Source organism: Staurois parvus, unplaced genomic scaffold (genome assembly GCF_062004578.1).
Source record: "Staurois parvus isolate SC_StPar_1 unplaced genomic scaffold, SC_StPar_1.0 ptg000426l, whole genome shotgun sequence".
NCBI classification, from domain to species: domain Eukaryota; kingdom Metazoa; phylum Chordata; class Amphibia; order Anura; family Ranidae; genus Staurois; species Staurois parvus.
This window is the reverse complement of record NW_028318222.1, coordinates 1,822,166-1,848,441: the sequence shown is the minus strand read 5'-3', so window position 1 is coordinate 1,848,441 and position 26,276 is coordinate 1,822,166. Positions and strand designations below refer to the sequence as shown.

The window sequence follows — 26,276 nt, the reverse complement described above, 5'->3', positions numbered from 1 at the left end:
CTACTCATTCAATCTAGGGGCAAACAAATAAGAAGTAATGCTGAACGTACTACTTGCTCCAGCAGGGTGCCTCAAGCAGTGCAACAGGTACCCAAAAGCCTTCTCTCTAAGATGTTCCCATCCAAGTTGCACTCCAGCCTCATCCACTTACAATGCAGGGTTATTAGCCCTGGATTGTATGTGATGATGCCAAGGAACTACCGGACCATCCATAGCCTGGAGCACCAGAAGGAGAGCACCGCTGGAGCTGGCTGGAGCAGAAGTAACGAACGTACAAAATAAAAATTATATTATTAATGAATAATAATATTTAGTGCTGCGCTCCCGTGCTCTTGATAAATCCAAAAACTCGTGTCACCAAATGGGGAAAAACACTGATGAATATTAATATATATTGCGCTCACCTCCAATTTTTGCCTAATATATAAATAGGCAAAAAACACTTTTTGTCCTAACAGGACAGATGAAAACTACTCCTGCTTCAGATCTCCCACTCAGCTGGTTGCACGTTGTTGTATGCTAATGATCCACCTGGTGTTTCTCCACAATGCTGCTTAATAAGATGGATATGGAAGGATTCCTCACTCTCACCTCCAGGGGTCTATTTGTCTATATATCCCCTCCAGAACTCCACATAATGGTATCAAAAAGAAAACGAGAAATAGTGTCTTATCCTTTTAAACATTTTAATAATCAAATGAGCAATTGCACTCACATTAAAAACAATCAAAATGCGCCTGTGATAAATGCCTTTGTGTGTGGTCTTCACACTAACAATACTCGCCGTTAGCTGGCCGACAGAACGTGGTGACTTCAGAGCCCCTCCCCAGAAGTAACGAACGTAATGCAGCATCTTCAGCTTTCTCTAGACCTAAACCCAATGAGCATTTAACCCTTGTGTGTGTTTGGGTGGGGGTGTACTACAAGAATACATTTTGTCTAATCCAGGGAGTTCAGCTTTGAATAAAAGGTTTAGTGTAGTAAACACTTTGGTAATTAATTAGTTAATCTCTCTTTAAGAGTTAACTCCACCTTTAAACCCATGTTACATTACTCCCGTATTTAGGGTGTAACAAAGAAACTTGGAGCCAAGTGGACCATGCACCCCCTGCAGGCACTGTCAGATGTTAAATTGGTGTGGCTGTGTGGGTGGAGAGTTGCAGAGATTTCTGAATGAATAAACTACATGTCCCGTCTGTCACTGCAGCAGATGTATTTGTAGTTCTCAATAGAACACAAATGCTGTGATCACCAGACTCATAGTCCATTGACACTTTATCCAGCTCTCTAACTGAAAGCCCATAACTTTGTACAGACAAGGATGTGGGAGGTGCAGCATGGTTCAGCAGCAGTAAACAGAGTCTAGTTGCAGTAACAGAATTGTATTGAAGTTAATGTTCAAACAGGCAAAACATGACCGGTCACAATCAGAGAACGTTGCAGCGAAGAATATACCAGTAGGCCTTGGGTGCACCAACAGCGTCTGTATCTAGTGACGGAATGCGGCCTGGATGGTCCAGGAGATTTCTACAAAGGATGGTGTGTTCCTGCACTTTCCCTACTCATCTGGAACCTCACCATGCCACTAATTACTATCCCTGACAGTTGGGTGACCTTTCCCTACACTACCCACATGCAAAATGCGTGACAAGCCTGGGAGCCAGGGTCTTAAATAGACTCTGCCTGACACAAAATGGCTGCCAGAGTCCCATGGGGTGGCAACATTCAACCGGTTAGCTTACCTAGTGACCCAGGAAACCATAAAGGAACCATGGTCCTCTTGACGACTTCTACCTCTGCAATGCTGCAGCAGTTGAGCCCCACCTGCAGTGGAGAAAGTAGACTGCACCTGCCTACAGGAAACTGGAAGAAAAGTCTGTAGAAGCCTGGCCCTGCACCCAGAATCAATGGTGCATTTATTTTTTTCAGGATGTGATCAATGTACACTGGTTTGTACCTCCATCTGGTTACAAATATGTTAACACTACCCTCTACTCTGGACAGTACAGTATCTAATACAAAATGTATTATGGATCAACTGGGGGTATAGGATTATAACTTTTTTTTTTTAATGGTTGAACTGAATGGACTTTTGTCTTTTTTCAACCAGACTAACTATGTAGCTATGTAACTATTTATGTTAAATCTGTATTACACAAGCCAGATTCAGCACATCTTTGTTGAGTTGCAATGAACAAAACTATCACTCACATAATTTAATAAACCTGTTTAACAAATATATAATATATGATTTTTTTCCCTATATAGTGTGGCTTACCACTGCTTTAAATGGGGGTCACAACCTAAAACCAGGTTTTAGTTTGAGGTTTGTAGTGGAATAGATGATACAGTTGTAAGTTAATTGGCAGTGAAGGGCTTGTGGAGGTGGTGAACTAAGTTGAGGCAACACAACTGAAACCATATTTCTAGTAAGAGCAAAAAATACATTTCATGCCAATTAATGACGACAGCACCATCTCCCACTCCTGACAGCGTGTGGTGTGACCCGGCTATGCTGGGTCAAATTGTTCTTAATGTTCAGAGATGTCTAGAATGGCCTTTCATACATGTATTCAGCTTTACATTGAGCAGAAGGTCACAGCATAATGAGTCAAGTCAATGCCAAAAGGACAATGAACAAAGGATGAATATAATACAAATATGCACACTATGCTTAAAGCATTGAAGCCTTCTACAGTACTGAAGGACCCAAATTTGATATTTAATTTTGGGAAGATAGCAGTTGGTTGGCTCACTCATCAGCTTCTTTGTCACTTAGGGACATCGATGGAAAGGTTTGCTCACCTGGCTTGGGAGGCAAACCTAAAATTAGAGTTGTATTCACCATAATGGCAGTCAGGAGCAAAAACCTAGGGCAACATAGTTAAAAGGGAAAGCGCCATGCCTTTATTTACACATTTTTACAAAACAATTTACAAATGTTGCTAACTTTTTAATTGATTTCACCTCTTCTGCTCACCTCTTGACATTTCTAGTTGAATCTAGCAAGAAAAATGTAGAGTAGGAAGTAAGTTGTTGAGAGGAGTTAGAAATCTTTTATATTAATATTATTAATGTATTAATGTATATAAAACATGATTAAAGCAAAGATTTGTTGAAAGCCTCAGGCTCTGTATCTGTATTTATTAATAAATACATGTATTTAAATGCAACTAATGCAAACACCAGAGCTTAAATTGATGTAAATAGGGCTAGATTTAGAGGTTGGGGGACCCAGGGCACTTCAAGTTGGGGGAGGGCTCATACACAAAGTTGGTTTCCATTCTTAATGACAGTCACACATTTTCGAAATGCATGACACCATGTCATTCTGAGGTCACATGTGCACACACATTTATATGCCACCTTCCTTAAGATGTGTGGTTCACTTGAGTTGACAAGATTCGTTTTTAAAATTTAGAAAATATTTCAGTCCAGGGTAAAAACTTTTTTCAGGTGATGGCTGGTAAAATCTTACTTCCCAGGATATATTTAATAAAAGAAAGTTTTTTTTATTATTATATATTATAATAATAATAATAGTAATAATTTTGTATAATTGTATACCATTTTTAAATATTATTTTATTTTTGTACAGAGGGGGGCCCTTCTGTAAGGGGGCTCAGGGCAGTTGCTCATTTTGCCTCCTCATAAATCCAGCACTGGATGTCAACTTCTTCTGCAAAGGAGAAAAGTCAGGTCATTAGGCTAGCTGTACAGTGTAGCAAAACTATGTAATCTCAGGACTGGGTGAATGGATAATTGCAAACGCTTTGGCAGTCGAAACAGCTCCCATATATGTGTTTCAGCTGCATTCTTAGCTTTTTGCCTGAACCTCACAAACATTATAAAGGGTATTTGTCAGCTGAGAAGCTTGCAGTTCAATATGAAGTAGGTTTTCCCAGTTGACATTCAAGAGGAACATGAGCAATGCAGGGGAAGGGGGCAGCACTACCTATCTTTAAGAAAGAGAGACTCTAATCCCGCTGGTGTGATTTCACAACAGATGTAGGAAGTTGGAATTCTGATCCCGGTAAGAGAAAGCACTGATTTAATTGTTATGCAGGAGTTTTCAACACAATTCTGTTAGGAGGATCAAACCCATTGGCAGGGTTCTCCCCAAAGCCATGTAAAAAGGTCGGGCAGGGGGGGCATGACACCAAAGACACTGGAAATTCTGACGTGAGATATCCCCATTACTTGAGAGCATTTTAACTGATAAGAGCTTTATCACCACGATTCATTCAAACAGCTGCTGTTACTCTATTAAATGCAACACTTACAATAATTTTCATTTTTTGCTCCCTTTTTGGTCTGTTGGATATACCATTGAAAATGCTTTTTTTGTATGTGTCTGACAAGTAAAAAATAAAAAGTAGCTGTTCATCCAGCCAGAAATGTTTCAAACTTTCTTCCTCTGGACCGTTACCAGTTAGTATTATTCCCTAATAGCTCTGTGGACTATAAAACACCTCCTCATATTATGTAAATACAGGGAGAAGACATACAGGTGTCATAGAGTGCTAATATAGTGTTGTGTAGTCCTAACACACTCTCTGTCTTAGATTGACAAAGTTGCTCAGTACAGTTGTCACCCTAGGACAGGAAGTGTGTTAATGGCAGGATTGCCAGGTTTAAAAAAAGGAAAACAAAGTGCAAAATAAGAAAACCAATGCAGTCACACCATCTAAGTAAACTGCGATTTTTCAGTTTAGATATGCTTTACCCTCTGTTAGATCCACTGTTAAGCTGCTAAGTTACGCATTATGATTATAAATTACATCTATTGATACTTTATATGGCCAAAAGTATGTGAACACCCCTTCAAATGATTGGGTTACACATTGATAAATACAATTGATAAATACAGCATACAAAAACATTGACCGTGGGTTTACACCAGTGTTTCTCAACTCCAGTCCTCATGGACCCCCAACAGGTCATATTTTCAGGATTTCCATTATTTTGCACAGGTGATTTGATCAGTTTCACTGCCTTAGTAATTACCACAGCTGTTTCATCTGAGGGAAATCCTGAAAACATGACCTGTTGGGGGTCCATGAGGACTGGAGTTGAGAAACACTGGTTTACACTAACCTGCAGGTTGCAGGTTAGTTCCGGGTGCAGGAATTGCACCTGTTCCCGCACCCACTACCACCTGCAGTTGAATCAAGCTATTCTTGCAAGACGCGCGGGGCTGCCATTCATTCTGAATGCTACCCCCACACATCTCAGGCCACAGGCCGATCACGGAAAAAAAAGACCATGTGGTTTTCCTGTGGATGCATTTTTGAAAACATGCAGGCACCTCTGATTTTGTGCAGGACATGTGGCACAGCAGTCCATTCAAAAACAAATGACATGGCCCCATGAATTGGGCCTTAAAGTATTTCCACTTTTGCATTCAAATATGAGAAAATTAACTATATATGTTTATATGTTCCTATTCACACAGCATAACCAATTTTTTACAAATCTTTACCTATGTTATGTTTTTCGAACAATGATAGAATGAGCCTGTCCCAAGTCTGTCCTTATTAACATATGATGCAGAAAGCCCAGCCGTTACACCTTTAACCCTTTGTTACGACAGTTTTCAAATCTAGTTGCAATTAAGCTTCATAAGGACATGGTTTGATGAATTTGGTGATGAGGACCCTGAGTCTCTTGCACAAAGCGCTAACCTCACCCATACTGAACACTTATGGGATGAACTGGGTTCTGATCGTAAGCCAAGGCCGCTTGCCTAACTTCAATACCCAACCTTACAAATGATCTATTGGCTGACTGGCCAGTAATTTCCACAGAAACACACTTCAAAAATATGGTGGAAAGCCTTCCCAGAGGAGCAGAGGCTGTTACGGCTGCAAACATGGCGACCAACTCCATGTTAATTCCCATGGTTTTGGAGTGAGATTTCCAACAGGTCAGGTGTCCAGCAACTTGTAACCCAGTAGCAAAGTTCTAAATGATGGTGGGTGTTGGTAATAATGAGCTTGGCGTGTTTGGAGAGGGATCTGAACCCACATATACAAGCACACCAGGAAGCTGTGACCTGGCCAAACATCTGCGGCAGCCGTCCATATACAAGGAGTGTGTACTGTATATGTGCAACTTCAGGAAGGGAAATGTCCCAGTCGGGCGGACGGACAACTCATGGGGCCCCCGGGCAATAGGGGATCATGGGGCCCCTGTGTCCTTGCCCAAACTCAAAAAAGCATATGAAAAAGTTACCAGGAGCATCTCATGGGGCTCCCTACTGACCCCGGGCCCTCGGGCAGTGCCCGAGTTTCCAAATGGTCAGTCCTCCCCTGGTCCCAGTTGTAGATGTATTGCCCATACAGGCGATAACTTTCTGGTGGGCTCGCACATGTACATTTGGAACCTTCCCCGGACACACCCAAGCACATCATTATTGGTCATATACTTAATAGCAGAAATATTACAACAAAGGAACAAATATTCACAGAAGAATGATGCCTTCTAGAAAACAAAGGTGCTGAACAGGCTGGGCTACAAGGGTGTATATGTTTGTACAAGACACAAAAAGGATGCTCAGGAATAAATCTAACCTTATCGGAGTAATGATGACATTGTTTGTTTGTCTTACACGGTCAGGCAGCTTTGTGACACCCCTTCCACTATAGCAGGACAGTATCTACAGTACGCCCAATTCCTTCTCATCTGATGGAAAAAGGTCATGAGATATAAAGGGAAATAGGATAGGAAGGAAGGATAACAAGCCACAGATTTTTTATTTTGTCAAGTCTCGTCAGCAGATATTTAAAACAGAGGTTCTTGGGGTCACATTCAGGCCTCTGTCATACAAAACATTTTTTACGCAGTCTGGAAATTGTCATTTTAAATAAATTATGATAAAGGCCAAGTTGGATAATTTAGGATATTTTAGTTTTGGATGGATGCCAGTGGATTGGATCACCCACACACTTCTTATATCTCTTGGGGGTTACAGTTGCAAAATATATTTTCCAGAATTCCCAACTCCATCCCCTACCTTCCCTGCTACAGCCATTATATGCCTAATGAGGGTCGCCTGCCCACTCCACTTTACTGTCCAGATATTTTCATTTTTTTTTATTAAGGTATTTTGGATAATACCACGAGCAATATCATTTGCCAGCAGAGGCAGACTGACCATTTGGAAACTCGGGCACTGCCCGAGGGCCCGGGGTCAGTAGGGGGCCCCATGAGATGCCCCTGGTACCTTTTTCATAGTCTTATTTGAGTTTGGGAAAGGACACAGGGGCCCCATGATCCCCTATTTCCCGGGGGCCCCATGAGTTGTCAGTCCGCCCTTGTTTGCCAGCAATACATACAATGATAACTACATAACACTTCTAAATGAATGGCACAGTGGATTAGAGAGACATAATACTACAGCATAAGAGCATACAGAACAGTATATAGAAAAGACAAGGAAATCTGGCTATAACTCCTGGACACATAAGGTACTAAAGACATAAGGGTATAAAAAGTTGCATATTGTAACACATCAATAATACATAAGGTCTGTGAAGTTATGTTGAACCTGACCGAAGTGGTCCCACAGCTTTAATACAATAGGGTAAATGAGCATGTATGACTACAGTGTGGCACAAGTATTGAATTTAGAAGTTATTTCTGGTGGTTTGGTTTCTTAAAAGGGTTTGTTTTTGCCCCTAATCTGCTTGTGCTCTTGCCTAGGCATCCCTAGCTTGACTTTCAGTGTGACCAGGTCTTATCCTTCTATTTTATTATCCCTGGTAAACATTTTTTGATGGGTGGATCATGCTACTTGTGCAACTATGCCTACTAGTTTAAGTAGCTTGCAAGCAGCTAGTCAGCCACTAGACGGCTCTGTCCGAGAATAGAGTATGGTAACAGAATAGTGTAATCAGGTGCTAGGTCCCCTTTAGCTAAAGCCCCCCCCATAGTGATGTAATGGGTGAGTCAGTGCCCTGATATAAGCCAGGTTGGAGAGAATCCTTAGTGCAGTCGGGGAATGGAAGCCAGAAACCCCACCAGCATGCACCTGTAGCCAGCTAAGTGGAGGCCTCAGACAGGGCTGGAGGACAGTCCTGCCCTCAGAAGAGCCGGCTATAGTCATCCTCTCTCTTGTGGTGGAAGCTAAAACTGGTTGCAAAACGTGTTTTAGGCCAGGCCAAGCGTTTCATGTTAGGCTACCCCCAGAAGGACCTAAAAGAGGTGTACTGAAGCCAGAGGTGTACTGCAGTGATCCTGGAGTTGTGAGCTTCACACAGATAGCCTAAGGCAAGCCTGAGCCTTTTCAGTGAGTACTAATGACCCTGGGATGGAATAAACTGGGGTTTTTCTCTAATCACACTCCGGCCAGGCCTTTATTTTTAAAGACTTGAGAAAAGCAACCACTACTGTATTAAACAGTATAAAATAGACATTGGTCTCAATGGAAAAATGATGGAAGTTATGATGCTGCTTATTGTTACAGCAAGATACAACATCCAATGCATTTCCAGCTTCTGAAGTCTTAGGAGGGCTTAGCAGATATATGAACTTGGGATGATTGGACTCAATGGAAAAGTACTAAATGTTATGATTAAGATTGCACTAATATCATTTTTTTACCGGCACGTCCTAGTACCGATACTTTCGAGCAAGTACTGGCTGCTACCGAGTACTGATACCTTTCTGGTGCGATCTGAGCCCATACAAAATGAAAGGGCTCAAATCGCACTGCAAAGAATTACATGTGATTTGGCCAGGAAAACGGTGAGATTCCTGTCCAAATCGCATGCAGTTTCCAGCACCGCTCCTGTGTGAACCCAGTGTAGAAAGACAGGGAAGCGCCATTTATTAGTGCAACAATGAGCAAACAGTTTATTAAAAAAAATGTTATAACAACTCGCATTTTAAAAGTACATATCTCTTAAATTCAAATCCACGGGAGCTCGTGCAAGTACTCGGTATCGGCACCAATACCGGTATCAGTGCAATCCTAATTATGATGTCATTGACATTTAACAAATGCAGTTTCTCTGTAGGTAGTGTAGCAGCACCCAATGTTGTGCCATTAGCTACAGAGCTACTACACCTAATGACTGTCAACAACAATTGGTGTCCAACCTGGGGCCTTCCAGCTGTTGCAGCACTACTAGTCCCATGAGGCATTGCAAGGCTGACAGTTACAAACATGACTGCCAAAGGCAGATGCATGGTGGGACTTGTAGTTCTGCAACAGCAGGACGGCCACAGGTTGGACACCCATGGCAGCCCTTCTAAGACTTCAGGAGCTGGAAGTGCATTGGATGTTGTATCTTATCCTAATGCTAAAAAGAAAATTAAAAAAAAAATGGATTTTACGAACAATGGTATGGTGCTCTTCTAACATCTTCAACATTTGGGTTCTACCCAGGGCATCCTTTTAGTAGCACCTTATTTTATAAGATCAGCTTAATCAGAGCTAATAGGCTATACAAACTGAACTTACCTTTTCTTAGATGTGACTAATAGCAGAAGATTCAGCGCCTCACAACCTACACATCCTAAAGTGACAATTATTATTATTATTATACAGGATTTATATAGAACCAACAGTTTGCTCAGCGCTTTACAATGTAACGGGAGACAATACAGCAATGATACAGAAATGCCCCTAGCGGATAAGAAAGAATGAAAATAGCACAGGGCATGCATGACTAGGCCTCAGAGTGGTGAAGGGGAACGGAAAGAGTTAAAGTTAGCTCCAGGGGGTTGGGATTTGATTGTGGAGTTATCTGGTTGGCAGAGGTGGAGTGTAGGTGGGGTCTGCAACACCTTAGGGTGGGGGGTTCTGTTGAGGGGGCGTCAGTGGAGCTGGACGTTAGGAAGGATCAGAGCTTCCCTCCCGCCCTCCCTGTTTTGCTGGGTATCGGGTCCCTCCCGGGAAAGAAAAAAAAAAAAAAAAAAGGGGGTTATGTTGGTTCGTGGGCGGTTGTTGGTCTTTGGAGGCAGTTCTCATCTTGGAAGGTAAAACAATGGTGTGGGACCCATCGGTGGTATGGGGTGCCCGGGGGACATTCCAAGTTAACCAAGGTTTTACTGGAAGGTGGTGGTGCTGCACTGCGGATGGTATGGTTGTGTCCGAGCTGGTTGGTTGCGGCTGGAGGCCTAGTGTATATGGTTGTCCGCAGGTGCATTTTGGATCGTTTGGGGGTGCCTTCGAAGACCAACAACAATTCTTTGGTTTCCATTATAAGGAACGGCTGATGTATTTAAAATGTGAGTTGTTAATAAAAGGCCATGTTGGCCATTTTACTCCAAAATGGTGTCATGTTTTTTGTAAAGTATAATTGGTTAAGGGGTGGGGAGTGGTATGGATCGGTAATGGTGGTGGTAGGAGTGGACAAGCCTATCTCTGGTGCAATAGTCAAGTTCAATACAAGAGGGTTAGGAGGGCCCTGCTCCTTGGAGATTACAATAATCTGAAAGATGTTCCTCATTTTACAGAAAACATCTCACTAGACAGATTTCAGGCAGGAATTGAGGGGAAACAACCCCACTTGGGGACACAGACCAGAAATAACCTCAGCAGGGTTCTATACCTTCATCACTATATCCAAAGTTAAAAAAAAATATATGTTGTCTGGAGTGGGCTTTAACCTAAGGGTGTTTTGCACATGCTTTCATTTTCCTATAAAATATTTTTGCACACTCCAAATCACTGCAGTATGCTTCTTCAGCTTTCAGGTGTCTAAGATTCCCTCATCTTCTGCAAGCTTTTCCACGGCTCATTGCTTTATCTGACAGTGAAGCTGTTTCTGTGCTCCTTAGACAAACCACTGGGTCCTGACAGCGAGGACTTTATACAGAGCAGAAACATCCACTCTGTGTGACAGCACTGTGTGCTCAATCTCAGAATTATGGGAAGGTTCTGGGTGAGAATGTAACATGTCAAATGTAGACTTTTCTCAAAAACTAAGATTACCATAAAGTATACTTTTCTTTTCTGTTAAATTGCCCCTTCAGCACTACTCTTACATTTTATACACTGCCCACACTCCTGCAAGATCCATGGTAAGTTGCCAGAAGCTTTACAGACCCTCCTCATTTCTTCTGTGCATGCGCAGAGAAAAATCACATTAATTCATATGAAGAATATATGCCCCCCTGTCACATTATTCCCTGTCACACTCACGCCCACCATATGGCTCCTTTCAGTCTCCAGGCCTGGTCCCAGCTCAGCTGGTGATTGGTGGAATCAGCTGAGGAGGGTCTGCTGTGCCTCATGACGCCCCCTTCTGCGAGGCTCATCTCCGGGTTAATGAAGGATAAGGGCAGCGTGGTGGTGAATGGAGAGAGACACCCGATAGCATGAGAACGAATTTGGACATCAAGCCCATCTGCTGACTGTCCTGTGCTGAGTCTGACTCCTCCGGTGTCACCACACACTGCATGTACTCAGCAACATCTGTGTGCCTGTCCCCCCACCGCCCTAATCCCAGAACCCCACCGTCCTGCCCCTGGACTCCCCATATCTGTCCCAGTGTCTTCCCTCCCCGCAGTCTCTGCTCCGACCCCCAGTTCACATGTCCCAACTGCGCAGAACAGCTCAGCTTTGATCATAATCCCCCCTTCACAAACTCTGTTCACCCCCCACTTCTCTATCCCCCCCAAATTTGCTCACCCCCCTCTTCTCCATCCCCCCAACTCTGTGGAGAGGGGTGTCTGTACTGAGGAAGGGGAATCTATACTGAGGGAGGGGGGTCTGTACTGAGGGAGGGGGGTCTCTACTCTGTGGAGGGGGCGAAAAATATTGGGTGTGTGACACCAAGTTTTACCACACCAGGTGACACCAGCCCTACTGATGCCACTGATGAGACACCTAGCTAACAGGCGGGAAACCTCACTTTTGTCATGCACTACGTGCACTGCTAGTAATATGGTGTCATGTCAGAGTTACTGAGTTTCAAAGAGGGCAAAATTGCTGGTGCCACTTAGCTGGTGCTTCTGTGACGGAAGTGAATTTATTTGCTGTGTCATGAGGTACAGTATCAAAGGTTATGATGGCATACACAGTTTCTGGGAAAATGTTGTCTGATAAGCTTGACATGGTCAACTGACCGAAAGAGACAAAAGGACATTGCGCTGGATTGTGACCGGGAATAAGATACCTTAGATTGTACGCTCCTTGAGGGTTAGGGACTGATGTGAACGTACAATATATATGTAAAAGCGCTGCGTAAACTGATGACGCTATATAAGTACCTGAAATAAATAAATAAAGAAAACAACTGCTGCAAAAGTGACCGCAGAGCTCAATCTCAGTCTTCACCGGACTAAGATTGAGCTCTGCAGTCACTTTTGCAGCAGTTGTTTTCTTATTCCTGTTTTCTAATGAACTTTTGTCTCTTCAGGTCAGGTGACCATGTCAACAGCACTTATGCTTACCAGATGACATTTTTCTGTAAACTGTATTTGCTGTCATAACCTTTGATACTGAACCTCAGGATACAGCATATATATTGGCAACTTCAGTCACAGAGGCACCAGCTGCAGTAAGTGGGCACCAACAATTTGCTCTCTCTGAAGCTCAGTAAACTCTGACATGACTCCGTTTTACTAGCAGCGCGCGCAGTGAATGACGAAAGTGAGGAGGCTTCCCACCTGTTAGTTAGGTGTCTCAACACACAGCGGAAGCAAAAGAATGTTATGTCATGTCTCGCTTAAATGGCTACTAAAAGCATTTACTGAAATATAGAACATAGAGAAGAAGAGGGTACCTCCTGAAGACAATCAAATTTAAAATTAGTACACCGTGTCCCACAGAGATAAGACAAAATTTAGCCTGGAACATCAAACTTTTTCTTTAGGGATTGTAGTTAGTTGTGAACTCATAAACACATTTGGTGTGACTGTCCATACATTAAATGATTTTGGACTAGAGCAGTGGTCTCCAAACTGTGGCCAGAAGGCCAGATGTGGCCCTTATCTTGCCTTTATCTGGCCCTTTGGGAACTATTCATCCCACTGATACGAGATGTTATTCTGCCTACTGATACCAACAATAGAACACAATTCCTGCCACTGACACCAACAATGGGGCACCATTCCTTCCCCTAATACCAAAGATGGGGCACTGTTTACTCCCTCTGATGCCAGAAAATTTCTACTCCTGCTGTCCACAGACTGGCCCCGCAAAAGTCTGAAGGACAATAAATTGGCTCTTTGTTTTGAATGTTTGGAGACCCCCTGGACTAGTCTACCAACCCATTTACCCATTTGAAGTTCTACTTCACTTAAAAATCCCAGCTTTAGGAGTAACCAAACCTGGATGCTAGCCTTTATTTTTGCAGCTGCAAAGCAAACCTTTGCTAATGCATGATGGTTCAAACAATCCGCAATGGTGCAAGTTAAACAAAAAAAGGCATAGTATTTGGTTAATGAGAAATGAATATCTTAGGTGAATCAGTGAGTTTGACAGTTCCCTACTGACACTTTAATTGATGATATGCCCATTAAGCTACCTGGTACTTACAGTATGTGTAATAATCATCCTGCTTTATTAGTTATCCATGGTTAACCACATAAAATTCTGCATTTTGCGCCCCCCCATCCAAAGCTTTACAGCCCAGCTTACCAGCTTAAGTTTCAAACCATGCACCCTTCTCCCCCACCTCTTTTCCCAATACCTAGCCCCCTTCCCACTCTTAGCTTATCCACCACAACCACCCAACAACCCCCCCCCCCACCCCCCACTGCATCGCATGCACGAGAAGTGAATTTTACACATACTAGCTTACCTCCCTAAATGCAGAAAGCATCAGTTGATTAGGCATTTAGCCCCTGCAACATCTAACTTCACTAAGATCGCAAGTCCATATATAAACCCAAAGAGCCCTCCAGTCCCTCTCCAAAGCCCTCACCCTAACCATAAATAATGTTTTCCTACTTCTAGTTGGTACCCGTGCTTTATCAAACAGTTTCTGTTGTGTGATAAATATTGTACCAACCCTGATACTGTAACCCATCCCTGTCCCCTTCCCACAAATCTATTGTAAAAGGACTGTTAAACATTCAGTAGGTTATATTATTTCAATAAAAATGTATTGAAAAATACAGTATAAAAGTATTGGGATACCCCTCCAAATCATTTGATCCAGGTGTTACAACCACCTCCATGGCCACAGGTGTATAAAATCAAGCACCTAGGCATGCAGACTGCTTCTACAAACATTTGTGAAAAAATGGCTCGCTATTAGGAACTCAGGTGATAGGTTGTCACTTTTGCAATAACTCCAACCGTGAAATTTCCTTGCTACTAAATATCCCATGGTCAACTGTTAGGGGTATTATAACAAAGTGGAAGCAACTGGGAATTGCAAAGTGTTGGATGCAGTGATGTAAAGCATGCCGCCAATGTGTAGGATGCAATGGTGCAAAGCATGCCGCCACAGGACTCTAGAGCAGTGTAGACGTGTTCTCTGGAGTGATGAATCACGCTTAGCTGTCTGGCAATGGATCCGATGGATGTGTCTGGCTTTGCCCAACTGCATTGTGCCAAGTGTAAAGTTTGGTGGAGGGGGGATTATGGTGTGGGGTTGTTTTTCAGGGGTTGGGCTTGTCCCCTTAGTTCCAGTGAAGGGAAGTCTTAAGGCGTCAGCATACCAAGTCATTTTGGACAATTTCATGCTCCCAACTTTGTGGAAACAGTTCTGGAATAGCCCCTTCCTGTTCCAACATGACTGCGCACCAGTGCACAAAGCAAGGTCCATAAAGACATGGATGAGCGAGTTTGGGAAGGAGGAACTCGACTGGCCTGCACAGAGTCCTGACCACAACCCGACAGAACACCTTTGGGATAAATTAGAGTGGAGACTGCGAGCCAGGCCTTCTCGCCCGACATCAGTGCCTGACCTCACAGCTAAGCTTCCGGAAGAATGGACAAACATTTCCATAGGCGAACTCCTAAACCTTATGGCCAGCCTTACCAGAAGAGTTGAAGCTGTTATTTCTGCAAAGGGTGGGCCAACGCATTATTGAACCCTATGGACTAAGACTGGGATGCCATTAAAGTTCATGTGCGTATAAAGGCAGGCGGCCCAATACTTTTGGCAATATAGTGTAAGTACATCGCATCAAGGAGCACATCTTGAAATGTGACGTCTAGTCAGCGCACCCTGAGAAGTCACAACTAGTAGTGTACTTAATTGATGCATTTACAGAATACTGCTCTTCTCATCACCTTGAGAAAAAGAAGTATAAGAACCTTGAAAAACCTTGACTTTAAAAAAAAAAAAAGAAAACATATATAATTATAGAGCAGTCTGCTTTTCTTTCATCATTCTCTGTTCCCAGCCCATCTATTATAATGATCCTGCTCTTGATGTTAAACCACAACCCCTCCATTTCCTCCTGCAATCAATGATTGGTTATTAGAGCTAGAGAGGTGACACTTTTGGACCAAGAAACATCCAGTAGAGAGTGTTAGGGGTGAAAGTAGCATTATTCTCAAAAACAGTACAGCTAAATGTATAATGCGTGTGCATTTGCATAGAACCCCAAAGAGCAGGCCACCCTTCTGGATCCCCATATGAGGTATACAAAGTAAACACAAGCTGGTGACATCAGTGTCGGATGATGACCTGGAATTGGTCCACCACTGATCACCTTAATGCTTTTGTAGAAACTAGACTGAGAACATTTAATTATCCAGGAGGCACACCAATTAGTCTAGTGATACCTTTGGAGTCAGGGAGGAAGAAAACAATTAATAGAAATAAGGTGGTGGAAAGGATGTGGTAGATTATGTTGTCAAGATGAGAGCTGTAGCTTACTTGCTCAGCACAGATCATTAGAAAACTTCTACATTGATTAAGTATCATCCTGACTGCATAAAGGACATGTAAGCAGAATGAACATTAGAAGGAAATCCCAAATCGTATTTCTGCACCTGGGTTTTCTCCTCCATCACTGTACTGAATGATTCATACTCTGTTCAATTTGAACATACAATATAAAATCCCAGGCAACATTTGTTGTTTTTTCTTGGTAAAATGTTGAATGTTTTAGAATTTTTCCTGTAAAACAGACAAGCCAATTGGAGCCAATTATTTTGCTTTCCTGCTTTACCATACCCCATTTGGTTCAGATAAAGGCTTGCTGTAAAGCCTAATGTTAGTCAATTTGCTATTTAATTTATTTTTTTTTTTAGAGAGGGAAGAGATTACATGTTGTGAGATTTTTATGTTTGTTTGTGACTCCATTGGAGAAATGTTCCCATTCCAGTGACACCAGCACAAGAAATGGGGAGATTGGCTGGGGATAAGGTATCAACAAAGTACTGATGGTGATAAAAAAACATTGCCGGAAATGAACCTTCCTCAGTAGCTTTCTGTGTCCCCTTTAGAGAGATAATCCATCACTTCCTGTCCCGACAGGAAGTGAAGAAAAAAGTCCACAACAGAGAAGCAGAGAGCAATTAAAACCCTGACAGACTCTTACCCTTCCCACTTTGTCCAAGAAAAAATAATAGGTTTTAAATCCCTAAATGATGGTAATCCATTAAGGTACCAATTACTTTTTATGACTGCCATTATCCAATTATTATTTCATAAAGGGCCATGAGCTGGAAAACAGCATGGGTTATCAACATAGCAGGAAGACAACTTCACATTCTGTAAATTTGACGTTTGTTTCCACAGCGTACTGGTTTAGTGGATCATTCGCTAAATATGCCGTAAATATGCCAATACCAGAAATGCCACAAATAGCTAAATTATAACCCATGTTGTGTAAGAGAGCAGTTATCATCATTTCAACCTCCATGTAAGAAAGCTTATTAGAAACAATAGCCAACATTCAATTCAGTCCTTAGGGAGAGACATTTATTTATGCGCCGGCAACTGCCTGACTGTTGCAAACAGCATCTGGTAAGCAACCTTTAGGGCAGGGGTCTTCAAACTATGGCTCTCCAGCTGTTGAAGTACTACAAGTCTCATCATGCCTCTGGGAGTTTTGCCTGTGGCTGTCAGAGTCTTGCAGGGCCTCATGGGTCTTGAAGTTCCTCAACACCTGGAGGGCCATAGTTTGGAAATCCCTGCTTTGGGGTCTAAGGCTAGGCTCACACTTGTGCAGGTGGTTCCTGCTGCGGGTACACACCTGTCCGTGCAGTTGCAAGCGCGCGCACAGAAAAATGCAGGAGATGCATGAGGGTACCAATAATCCTAATGGTACGCCGCACACACTGGAAAACGCAGCACAGTTTCTCCACACTGGGAACTACACTGCACTTGCGGTTTCCTTGTGGTTTTCATAAAAGATGCAGAGACCTTTTCCCTGCATCCTCTGAAAGTACAGCAGCCCATTCAAATGAATGGGCTACCACGCCTGGTCAAAGCGTGGCCGCAGAACAACACAAATGTACACCTATCCTAACCTAGTTAGCCTTTAACTCCATTTTCTGTAAAGTTATCCAACGCTGGCACCACTCCAGATGAAAACCACGGTTATGCTCACCAGTGGTTGAAGTACTACAAGTCCCATCATGCCTCTGCCTCTGGGAGTCTTGCCTGTGGTTGTCAGAGTCTTGCAAGGCCTCATGGGTCTTGCAGTTCCTCAACACCTGGAGGGCCATAGTTTGGAGATCCCTGCTTTGGGGTCTAAGGCTAGGTTCACACTTGTGCAGGTAGTTCCTGCTGCAGGTCTGCACCTGTCCGTGCAGTTGCAAGCGCGCACAGAAAAATGCAGGAGATGCATGAGGGTACCTATAATCCTAATGGTACGCCGCACACACTGGAAAACGCAGCACAGTTTCTCCACACTTGGAACTACACTGCACTTGCGGTTTCCTTGTGGGTCCTGTTTTCAGAATAGGTGCAGAGACCATTTCCCTGCATCCTCTGGAAGTACAGCAGCCTATTGAAATGAATGGACTACCATGCCTGGTCATAGCGCGGCTCGCAGAGCAACACAATTGTGCACCTAGCCTAACCTAGTTAGCCTTTAACTCCATTTTCTGTAAAGTTATCCAACGCTGGCACCACTCCAGGTGATAATCGGTGTTATGCTCACCAGCCATGGCTCTGTAGTTGTGGACCACTTTTCAGTCTTTGCTGCTAATGTAAACAAGCACTTGCAGGCTTAAAAAAAGCCTAAAAAACTACAAGAAAATTGCATTCTCATACAAGGCTATGAGTCTAAAAATGCTCAATTTTGCCTCAAAAGTAGCTCATTTTGGTGTGTCAGATGTTGAGTTACAGGAGCCTGAGCACTCACGTATGAACAACCGCATACACAGGGCTTTTTTTCTCTGAAAATAGGTGAAGGAGCTAAACCACGACACCCTCAAACCCCTCTCCCCCTCACATACACACCCTCCAAAAAGCAACAAACAGTTCAGGGGTGCGCTGCATACAGAGTGCAGAGTTCAGGGTGTAGAGTGCAGATTATTATGCAATCTTCTTCAGATTTTCTAACAACTCATCCATTCAGGTTAACTCCATTACACCCGCCAATATATATGTGCAGCCGCATTTTATGTGCTGAGAACGCACGTGTGCTCTTAGCAAAAAGACTAAGCTGTCAAAGAAAGCTCTTGGTCCAGGTCCAGATCAGTTGTTGGCTGGAATGGCTTTCGATCCTGTGACCACTGTGATTGGTCACATGATCGTCAATCCTTCCCCTCGGGTGTTCCAAACTGTTTAAAGGGCCGCCAAGCTGGTTGAGAGGGGTTAAATACAGTTTTAAAGGTACTTGCACTACATAGTTGTTGAGAAATCTAAAGGAGATTGTGCAATCAGATTTTGCCGTATGTGATCAACTTTACTGATCTATCAAATCCATGCATTTGTATTTATTTTATGTGGCACTTATATTATGTATTGCTATGTGATGCATCTGCATGTGTTGATTAATATATTTTCTTGATATTCCTACTGCAATATTTAAAGAGTAACTCTACTTTTGTTGAGAAAAAACATGTACTATACGTTGCAAAGATTTTGAACAAACTTTATAACAGATTGCTACCTTTTGTTGCTATGAAGAAATAGCTGTTTGTTTCATCAGACTGATTGCCGTCTCATTCAGAATGGGAGGGACCGGTTCATTATAATCAGCTAGTGCACTTTGTGTGCTCTAATGAGGAACATTTCAGTGTCTGCATCTCTTTAGAAACATTTAGCTCTTGGGGAGGATCTCACCAAAACCAACATTTTTACTACTGGGTACACCTAAATTTCTCTTTGTATCTTAGTGTATACTGCTGAGAAAATCAGTCAGCCAACCACACAGGCAGAAAATGAGATTTTTGGTGGCGTTGTGTACACCAGTGGGGTACAGAACACTTCCAGGTTGCCATATTGCAAAAGGAAAGGTAATTTTTAATAACATGAAACTACAATAAGCCTTGTGTAGCAATTGTATGTATTATTTGGGGTTATTTTATTGCTATACCTTTTTTCCACAAAACTGGAGTTACTATTTAAAGCGGTAGTAAACTCTGCTCTGTGACTTTTACCTACAGGTAAGCCTATAATAAAGCTTACCTGTAGGTAAAATGAATATCTCCTAAACGTGCACTCGTTAGGAGATATTCGCTTGTTTGCCAGTTTTACTTCAGAGCGTATGCGCGATGAAGTAACAGCTAGGGGTGGGCTGACAACTCATGGGGCCCCCAGGCAATAGGGGATCATGAGACCCCTGTGTCCTTGCCCAAACTCAAAAAAGCCTATGAAAAAGGTACCAGGGGCATCTCATGGGGCCCCCTACTGACCCCGGACCCTCAGACAGTGCCCGAGTTTCCAAATGGTCAGTCCGCCCCTGGTAACAGCATACTCATGCCGTTCCTTCAGAGCTCGGTGCCATGGCTGTGACCCCCGTTTGCATGTGCGGGAATGATATCATTGCAGCTTGTAAACTCGGAAGGAAGACCGGGTAAAGATGGGAGTCCTGTCAGTGGTGACAGTGCACCACTGGAGGGCTTTTTTTCAAGGTAAATCCTTTAAATCGTGCTAATATGCGATGCATACTAGACAATATGATATGACCTTGCAGGAGGAACATTTTTATTCTTCAGAGTTTTACTACCACTTTAATCCTTTCGCTGTCAGAGCCGTTTTTGCATTTTTTGCACACATGTTTAAAAAATCATTTTGGGCCTGAACATCATATAGTTTCTAAAAGCAGACTCCCTATAGAATAAATGAGTGGTAGTTCCAAATTTTTATGTCACACAATATTACCACAAAGGTCTAGGAAATGCAAAATTTCAGTAAAAATACACTAAAGTGAATTTTAGGGCAAACAAATGCAATAAATTACCCAAATGTTTGGTAAAATATAAAAGATGAGGTTACACCGAGCAAATAGATACCCAACATGGCAAACCCTAAATTTGCATGCGCCTGTGAAATGGCAAGAAACTTCAGTACCCTAAATTCTCTATAGATAATGCTTCAAAAGCCCCTAACAGGTCATCAGTTTAGTGTCATGGAGGAGGTCTTGTGCTAGAATTATTGCTCTCACTCCATGGTGAGCATCGATATGTAAGTGTGTGTCGCAATTGATGTTTTGATATGTAGGTGCCCCCCAATGTGTGCATTTACATTCATACGTGTGTATATGTGGGGGTGGGGCCGCAACATTTTTTTAGTTATGTGCTTGGGTATAATTTTATCTTTTTTGCGGAAATTTTTTTTTACTTAACTTTTTTTTTTTCTTCAAGTCCCGAATGTGATGATTCATAGGTGACCAGTTCCCTTTAATGAGACATGCAGGGTCTAAAAGACCCTGCATGCCTCCTCTGGGGTCCTCTGGAACTCTTTTAGGGGTCCAGACAGGTGGAAATCACTTGGAGGGAGGTCTGGGTTCTAAGGGGGATGTGGCCATACCTCCTAGCTGAGTTGCTGTAATGTGCATGTAGTGCAGTGCGCAGCATGAGCTTGTGCATTGTCCTGGAGAAACAGGGTGCGCTCAGTGACCAAACCAGGCCATTTTTTTCTGCAGATGTATATGCGCCTTACTCAACACACGACAGTAATATTCACTGTTGATATTGGCAATAGTGTGCGCTAACTTTTACCCTAGGTTCAGACCTAAGCGTTTTCCGAAGCGTTTTGCAGAAATTCACTACAGTCCATTTAACATGGTTTCCTATGGGACAAGTTCACATCTCCATGTTTTCACCCAGTGCCTTTTTTGGAAAGGGTCAGGGACTTTTTTGAATGCAAAAAGTTGCATTTTTGGTTCTATAGGCTTCAATGGAAATGCTGCAGAAAAGCATGTAGTGCGGTTTTGCTACATTTTTGCTATGATTTTGATGTGTTTTCCATTTAAATCTGCCTAGTCACAAGGAAACAAAAACGCAAAATGCATAAAAAGAGCGGCAAAAACACGTGCAAAAATGCAACGCAAAACACACTGCAGACACAGATCAAATGCAAACTGCATAGGTGTGAACCTAACTTTAAAAAATGCAAATGTTCATGAATGATTGTGTTCACTGTTCCCACAGAAAGATTTGTCTCTTGTGCAATTTCATGTCAGGTTATGTGTCGATTATCCAGGATCAGGCCTTCCACACGCTGAAAGTTCACAGGAATGACCGCTGTGGGCTGGGAACCACCACGGCCGGGATGATGACTGATGGGCATACGGCCATTTTTGACACGTTTACACCACTCAAATGTCTTAGTGCGGCTGAGCGTCCCATCTCATCACTGTACTGTGCTTGGAATCTTCTGTAGATCTCCGTGGGTTTTACGCCTTCGTTCACTTCATCACCACATGTTTTTCCATGCACACACTAACACTGTTGTCTGCCATCTTGATTAATGGTCTCTGGACTGGCCCGCGACATTTGTGCCGACTATCGGTAATAGGCAGGGCTGCTGTTAGAAACCATGGGGCCCCTTACAGCCTACCTGACAAAGCCCCCCAAACCATGGGGTCCCATACAGCCAACCCAACAGGGCCCCCCATCCCCACAAAAAAACTACAGTTTATCATGCTTCAGTTATGAATGAACACAGTGAGTTATCGGTATTGATCACTCATTGTGTCCATTCAGGAAAGGAAGGGGCTGCTAAATTACTGGAACTGATCCCCTGTATGTCTCTCTCTGCAGCAGCTGAAAGCCAGAGGAGGGACAGGAGAAGATGCCAGCTTTCAGCTGCTGCAGGGAGAGCCATACAGGGGATTGGTTCCAGTAACTGCCCCCCCCCATGCCAATCACCCTCCCTGCCCAAATCCAATTTAATAACTTGCCTGGGCACCCCTGCTTTCCTAGGCCCCTTACAGGAGGACCGGTGGTAACCCCTTATCCACAGCCCTGGTAATAGGACACACTTGCCACTTACTACTGCATATAGTACCGCCACGCTAGCATCCCTTTTTATACCTGTAAAATTAAAAGTCCCACTTTGACTTGAACTCCCCTCGTATTTCCTAAAGCCCAAAACCAAATCTCTGCCCCCAGTCTCCTGCCCCTGGAGCTCCCCACCTCCTGTATTTATACTTGCATCTTGTCCGGTCACCTAACACAGAGAGTCCTCTTCACCTGTTCTCCAGTGCTGGGCAGTTTTCAACAATGTGGACATGACAGCATCAGCGCTGCATCATTGTACTGCATGTGCAGTTTCAGTGGTGACGTCCAACAGGTGACGGACCCATGATACTCTACACTCACAGAAAGTGGGCTGAGAGATGCTGGATGTCATGCAACCTTGGAGAGGACCGACATTGGATAACTGGAGTACAGGGCCCGCTGGGGACCATGCTGCAAAAGCTTCATCTTTTATTTTTACTGAAGCATGGATACCACATTATAAACTAAAATGTAACATATGTGTGGGCCGCGTTTTGCACAGGCATGAGAGCCCATTCATTTCAATGGACTTCCGTACCCATGACACACAGTGAAGAAGTCCCTGCACTTCTTTGGAAAACGCAGCCCGCACGGGAACCTCGGTACCCAGTATGGTTGCGTTTTCCAGTGCGGGTGGCATGCCATTAGAACTAATGGCACCCACCCGCGGGTCCGCATTCCTCTGTGCGGGTGGTGCGGCTGCATGGATTTTCATGCAGATCCGCAGTAGCACCACCCGCACAGATGAGAACATAGCCTAAAGCTGGATATGCTCATTTGGCAGCACAGTAGTTTAATTGTTAGCACTTCTGCCTTGCAGCACTGGGGTCATCAGTTAAAATCCCAACCATGACACTACTTGCATGGAGTTTGCATGTTCTCCCTGTGCTTGTGTGGATTTCTTCTGGTTGCTCTGGTTTGTTCCAACACTCCCCAGACATGCTGGTAGGTTAACTGGATCCTGTGTAAAGCCATTCATACAAGGATTGAAACTCGGCTGGTCCAAAAGGGACCCATGAAATTTCAATCCATGTATGGGCATACTGATTATACCAAGTCGATCCATCGATCAACTTGGGTACAACCAGCCTGTCAGATTCTTCTGCATGGAATTATTGCCAGCAGCTATTGCCTCCAGCAGTAATCATTGTATTCTGCCAGTCGGGAAGGCCCCCTCCCCATCCACCCTGCTGGCAGAATACAATAGCACTGCAGGAGGGATTCCCCATCAACACTGATTGTGTGATAGATTTTCTTTCCTCCCACCAGGGGTGGAAGCTGAGAAAATCAATGAATGTATTGCTTGCTTAGATCGGATCTAGTATGTATGCATGCGAGGACCCAAGATTTTATGCTCCTTGAGCCCTGGTTCACACTGATGTGGTGCGAAATTCGCAGCGTTTTCAGTGCGAATTCCACACCGCAACAGAATCGTACCCTGTTCATGTGAACCGCTGCGGGTGTGTATGCTAAGTTAACAACACCCCGAGAGCGGTCTGCAAAACGCGGTGTGATGTGCAGAATCGGATCGCATCGGTGTTAATACCTATAAGATCTGATTCTAGTGAGGACCCAAAAAAGGGTCCTGCATGTTTTTGGTGTTGGTGAGGTTTGAATAGAGCCATACAAAATGTATGGCTCCAATCACACCGCACACAAATCGCAAGTGATTTACACAGAAATGCAGTGCGGTTCCTGTGCGAATCACATGCGATATACCTCACTGCACATATGTGAACCCGGGCTGAGGGCAGGGACAGGTATAACTGTACAATATACTGTACGTAGCGTGCTGAAAATAAATGTTAGTTAGTGCATCTGCACCCTTGCTGAACAACTGCTAAGAGAAAATCAATTACAGGATAAGCCACTTACAGAGAGAATTTTGATTAGTCATTTGATTTTGAATTTTGATTAGTCATCTGAACAAACCACATGCAATAAAAGGCAGTAATGCAACTACTAAGAAGACAGCGCAGCATTTATACACAATAAACCGATATGGCTTCCTCCATGTACATACTATATAATTACAAATTACACACAAAAGCAAAGTTTTTAACAAATAAACCCAAATTGATAAGGTGAGCACTGAGCTGACCCCGCTAAACACACACACCTAAAAAGTAGAAGACAACACAGATTCCCTTAAAGTACAACGACTTACCTGCATAATGGTCGAACACGGTAGGCACGTACTGCTCAGGAAAGGCGTCATTGGCATAACTCATCACCAGACAAGTTTTCCCGACAGCCCCGTCTCCAACCACCACGCACTTCAGCATCCTCTTCATGCTGTTCATGCTGCCAGACCCCGCGCTGTCAATTTCATCTCTCCTATCCATCTCCGGCTACCGCAGGAGCCTCTCTGAGCCCACGAAAGGAGAAACGAAATAACGCCGAGATCCAAGTTTTCTTTTTTTTTTTTTTCTTAATGCCCCCTTGAGAGACTGCAGATCAGGAAATCATTATAGACTGCACATTCTGTTGCAATATCCTCTAACGATCATACTTCGCTGGATGGTGCTGCATTTACCAGGCAGATGCTGAGACCCCTCATTTCTACAGTTCACAGACTTTTCCTGGTTCTGACACACACACACACACACACGGCGCTCAGTGTTTGTGCATCGCAGCGGGGGGAATTAAACGCTTGGACGTCATTTGTCCCTGACCACAGAAATCAGAGCTTGCTGCTTATCCACCCCCAGCCTCCACTTGTCTCCAGCATCTACTAGAGAAGGGAGAGCACAAGGCTTTTTTTTTTTTTTTTTAAAGCTTTTTTTTTTTTTTAATCTTTCTTTCTTGGGCTTGCACAGTGTCAGGAAATCATGGGTTTCCTGCTGAATTCCATATTAGGATCAGTGGGCTGGTGAACTGTAGGAAACAATGGGAGCTCTGTGTGTGTTTGCACTGTACAGGAACTTTGCCAGGACTTGGAGTTAGAAAAACACTAGAGGTCCCACTGCAGGCTCGGAGTTAGACTTCCTCCTTCTTATCCTGGCTGGAGAGAGACTAATGATGTCACTGCAGTCCTCTAATCACACTGTTAGAACAGCAAAAAGGCACAGAGCTGAAAGGAGCGGACCCATTTAACTGCTTTGTTTCCGTACGCCGAATGTATCGATGACGCTGAAGAAAGGATGCGATCTTGGGGCGAAGCAACAGACTTGCTTTAATCCCCCCTCATTTACTTTTTTGATCGTTACCCAGCTGCTTCATTCAGCACTAGATGTCTAAAGAAGTACAAGGAATTTCTGGGGGTGTCAGTAACTCCATGCAACTGTGCTGGCCTAATCACTGGAGTCACAAGGGTGCCTTGAATGAAAAAAGGTTGAGAAACACCGCACTAGACTAGTAGATATTTGTATGGAAAAATTCTTTGTACATTGGATGACTGAACGAATGTCATTCAAAAGTACTTCTTGTTTGAGATGATTGTAGTGTGACTGCTTGGACCTTGAAGAAGAGGGTACACCTTTAAAGCGTGCCCTGAAAATTTGGAAAGTGGTTAGCACGTCTGCCTAGCAGCAGTGACACCTTGAATTCATAGCCTTGTATAAAGCTGACTATACACTAGACCAGCCTTTCTCAACCAGGGTGCCTTGAGGTTTCTTCAGGGGTGCTTTGGCAAAATATCTTAAAATTGGCCAAAATTTGGCCAATTTGGCCAAAGCAGGTGGAACAAGCCTTTTAGTTACACAAAGCCACATGTTTTCATTGTACACCATTACAACCTTTTAGCCACCAGCATCCTGACAATCAATGATGTCATCAGTTGATAAGGAGGACGTCAGCTGCCTGCACAGTATCCTAGATTGACCCTCCCCTGGACCTCTCCGTCAGTGCTGGGGTCATATTAGCTGAGTGATGGAGAAAAATTGAGGGAGAAGAGAAACTTTGGAATACTAGTCAGTACCAGTGAGTGAAAGTGTATTTTCTTTGAAAGAATAAA

At 43.5% G+C, this 26,276-nt stretch overlaps 1 protein-coding gene across 1 annotated transcript in view; it reads right to left on the bottom strand.

The window, feature by feature from the left end:
• Positions 1–25,229, bottom strand: part of RHOJ (ras homolog family member J) — a 133,399-nt gene extending 108,170 nt beyond the window's left edge. Inside the window, exon 1 of the mRNA XM_089687484.1 lies at positions 24,489–25,229. Within this exon, the coding sequence (XP_089543610.1) occupies positions 24,489–24,666 (178 nt within the window). The 5' untranslated portion in view covers positions 24,667–25,229. The remainder of the gene's footprint in view (positions 1–24,488) is intronic.
• Positions 25,230–26,276: the final 1,047 nt, after the last annotated feature.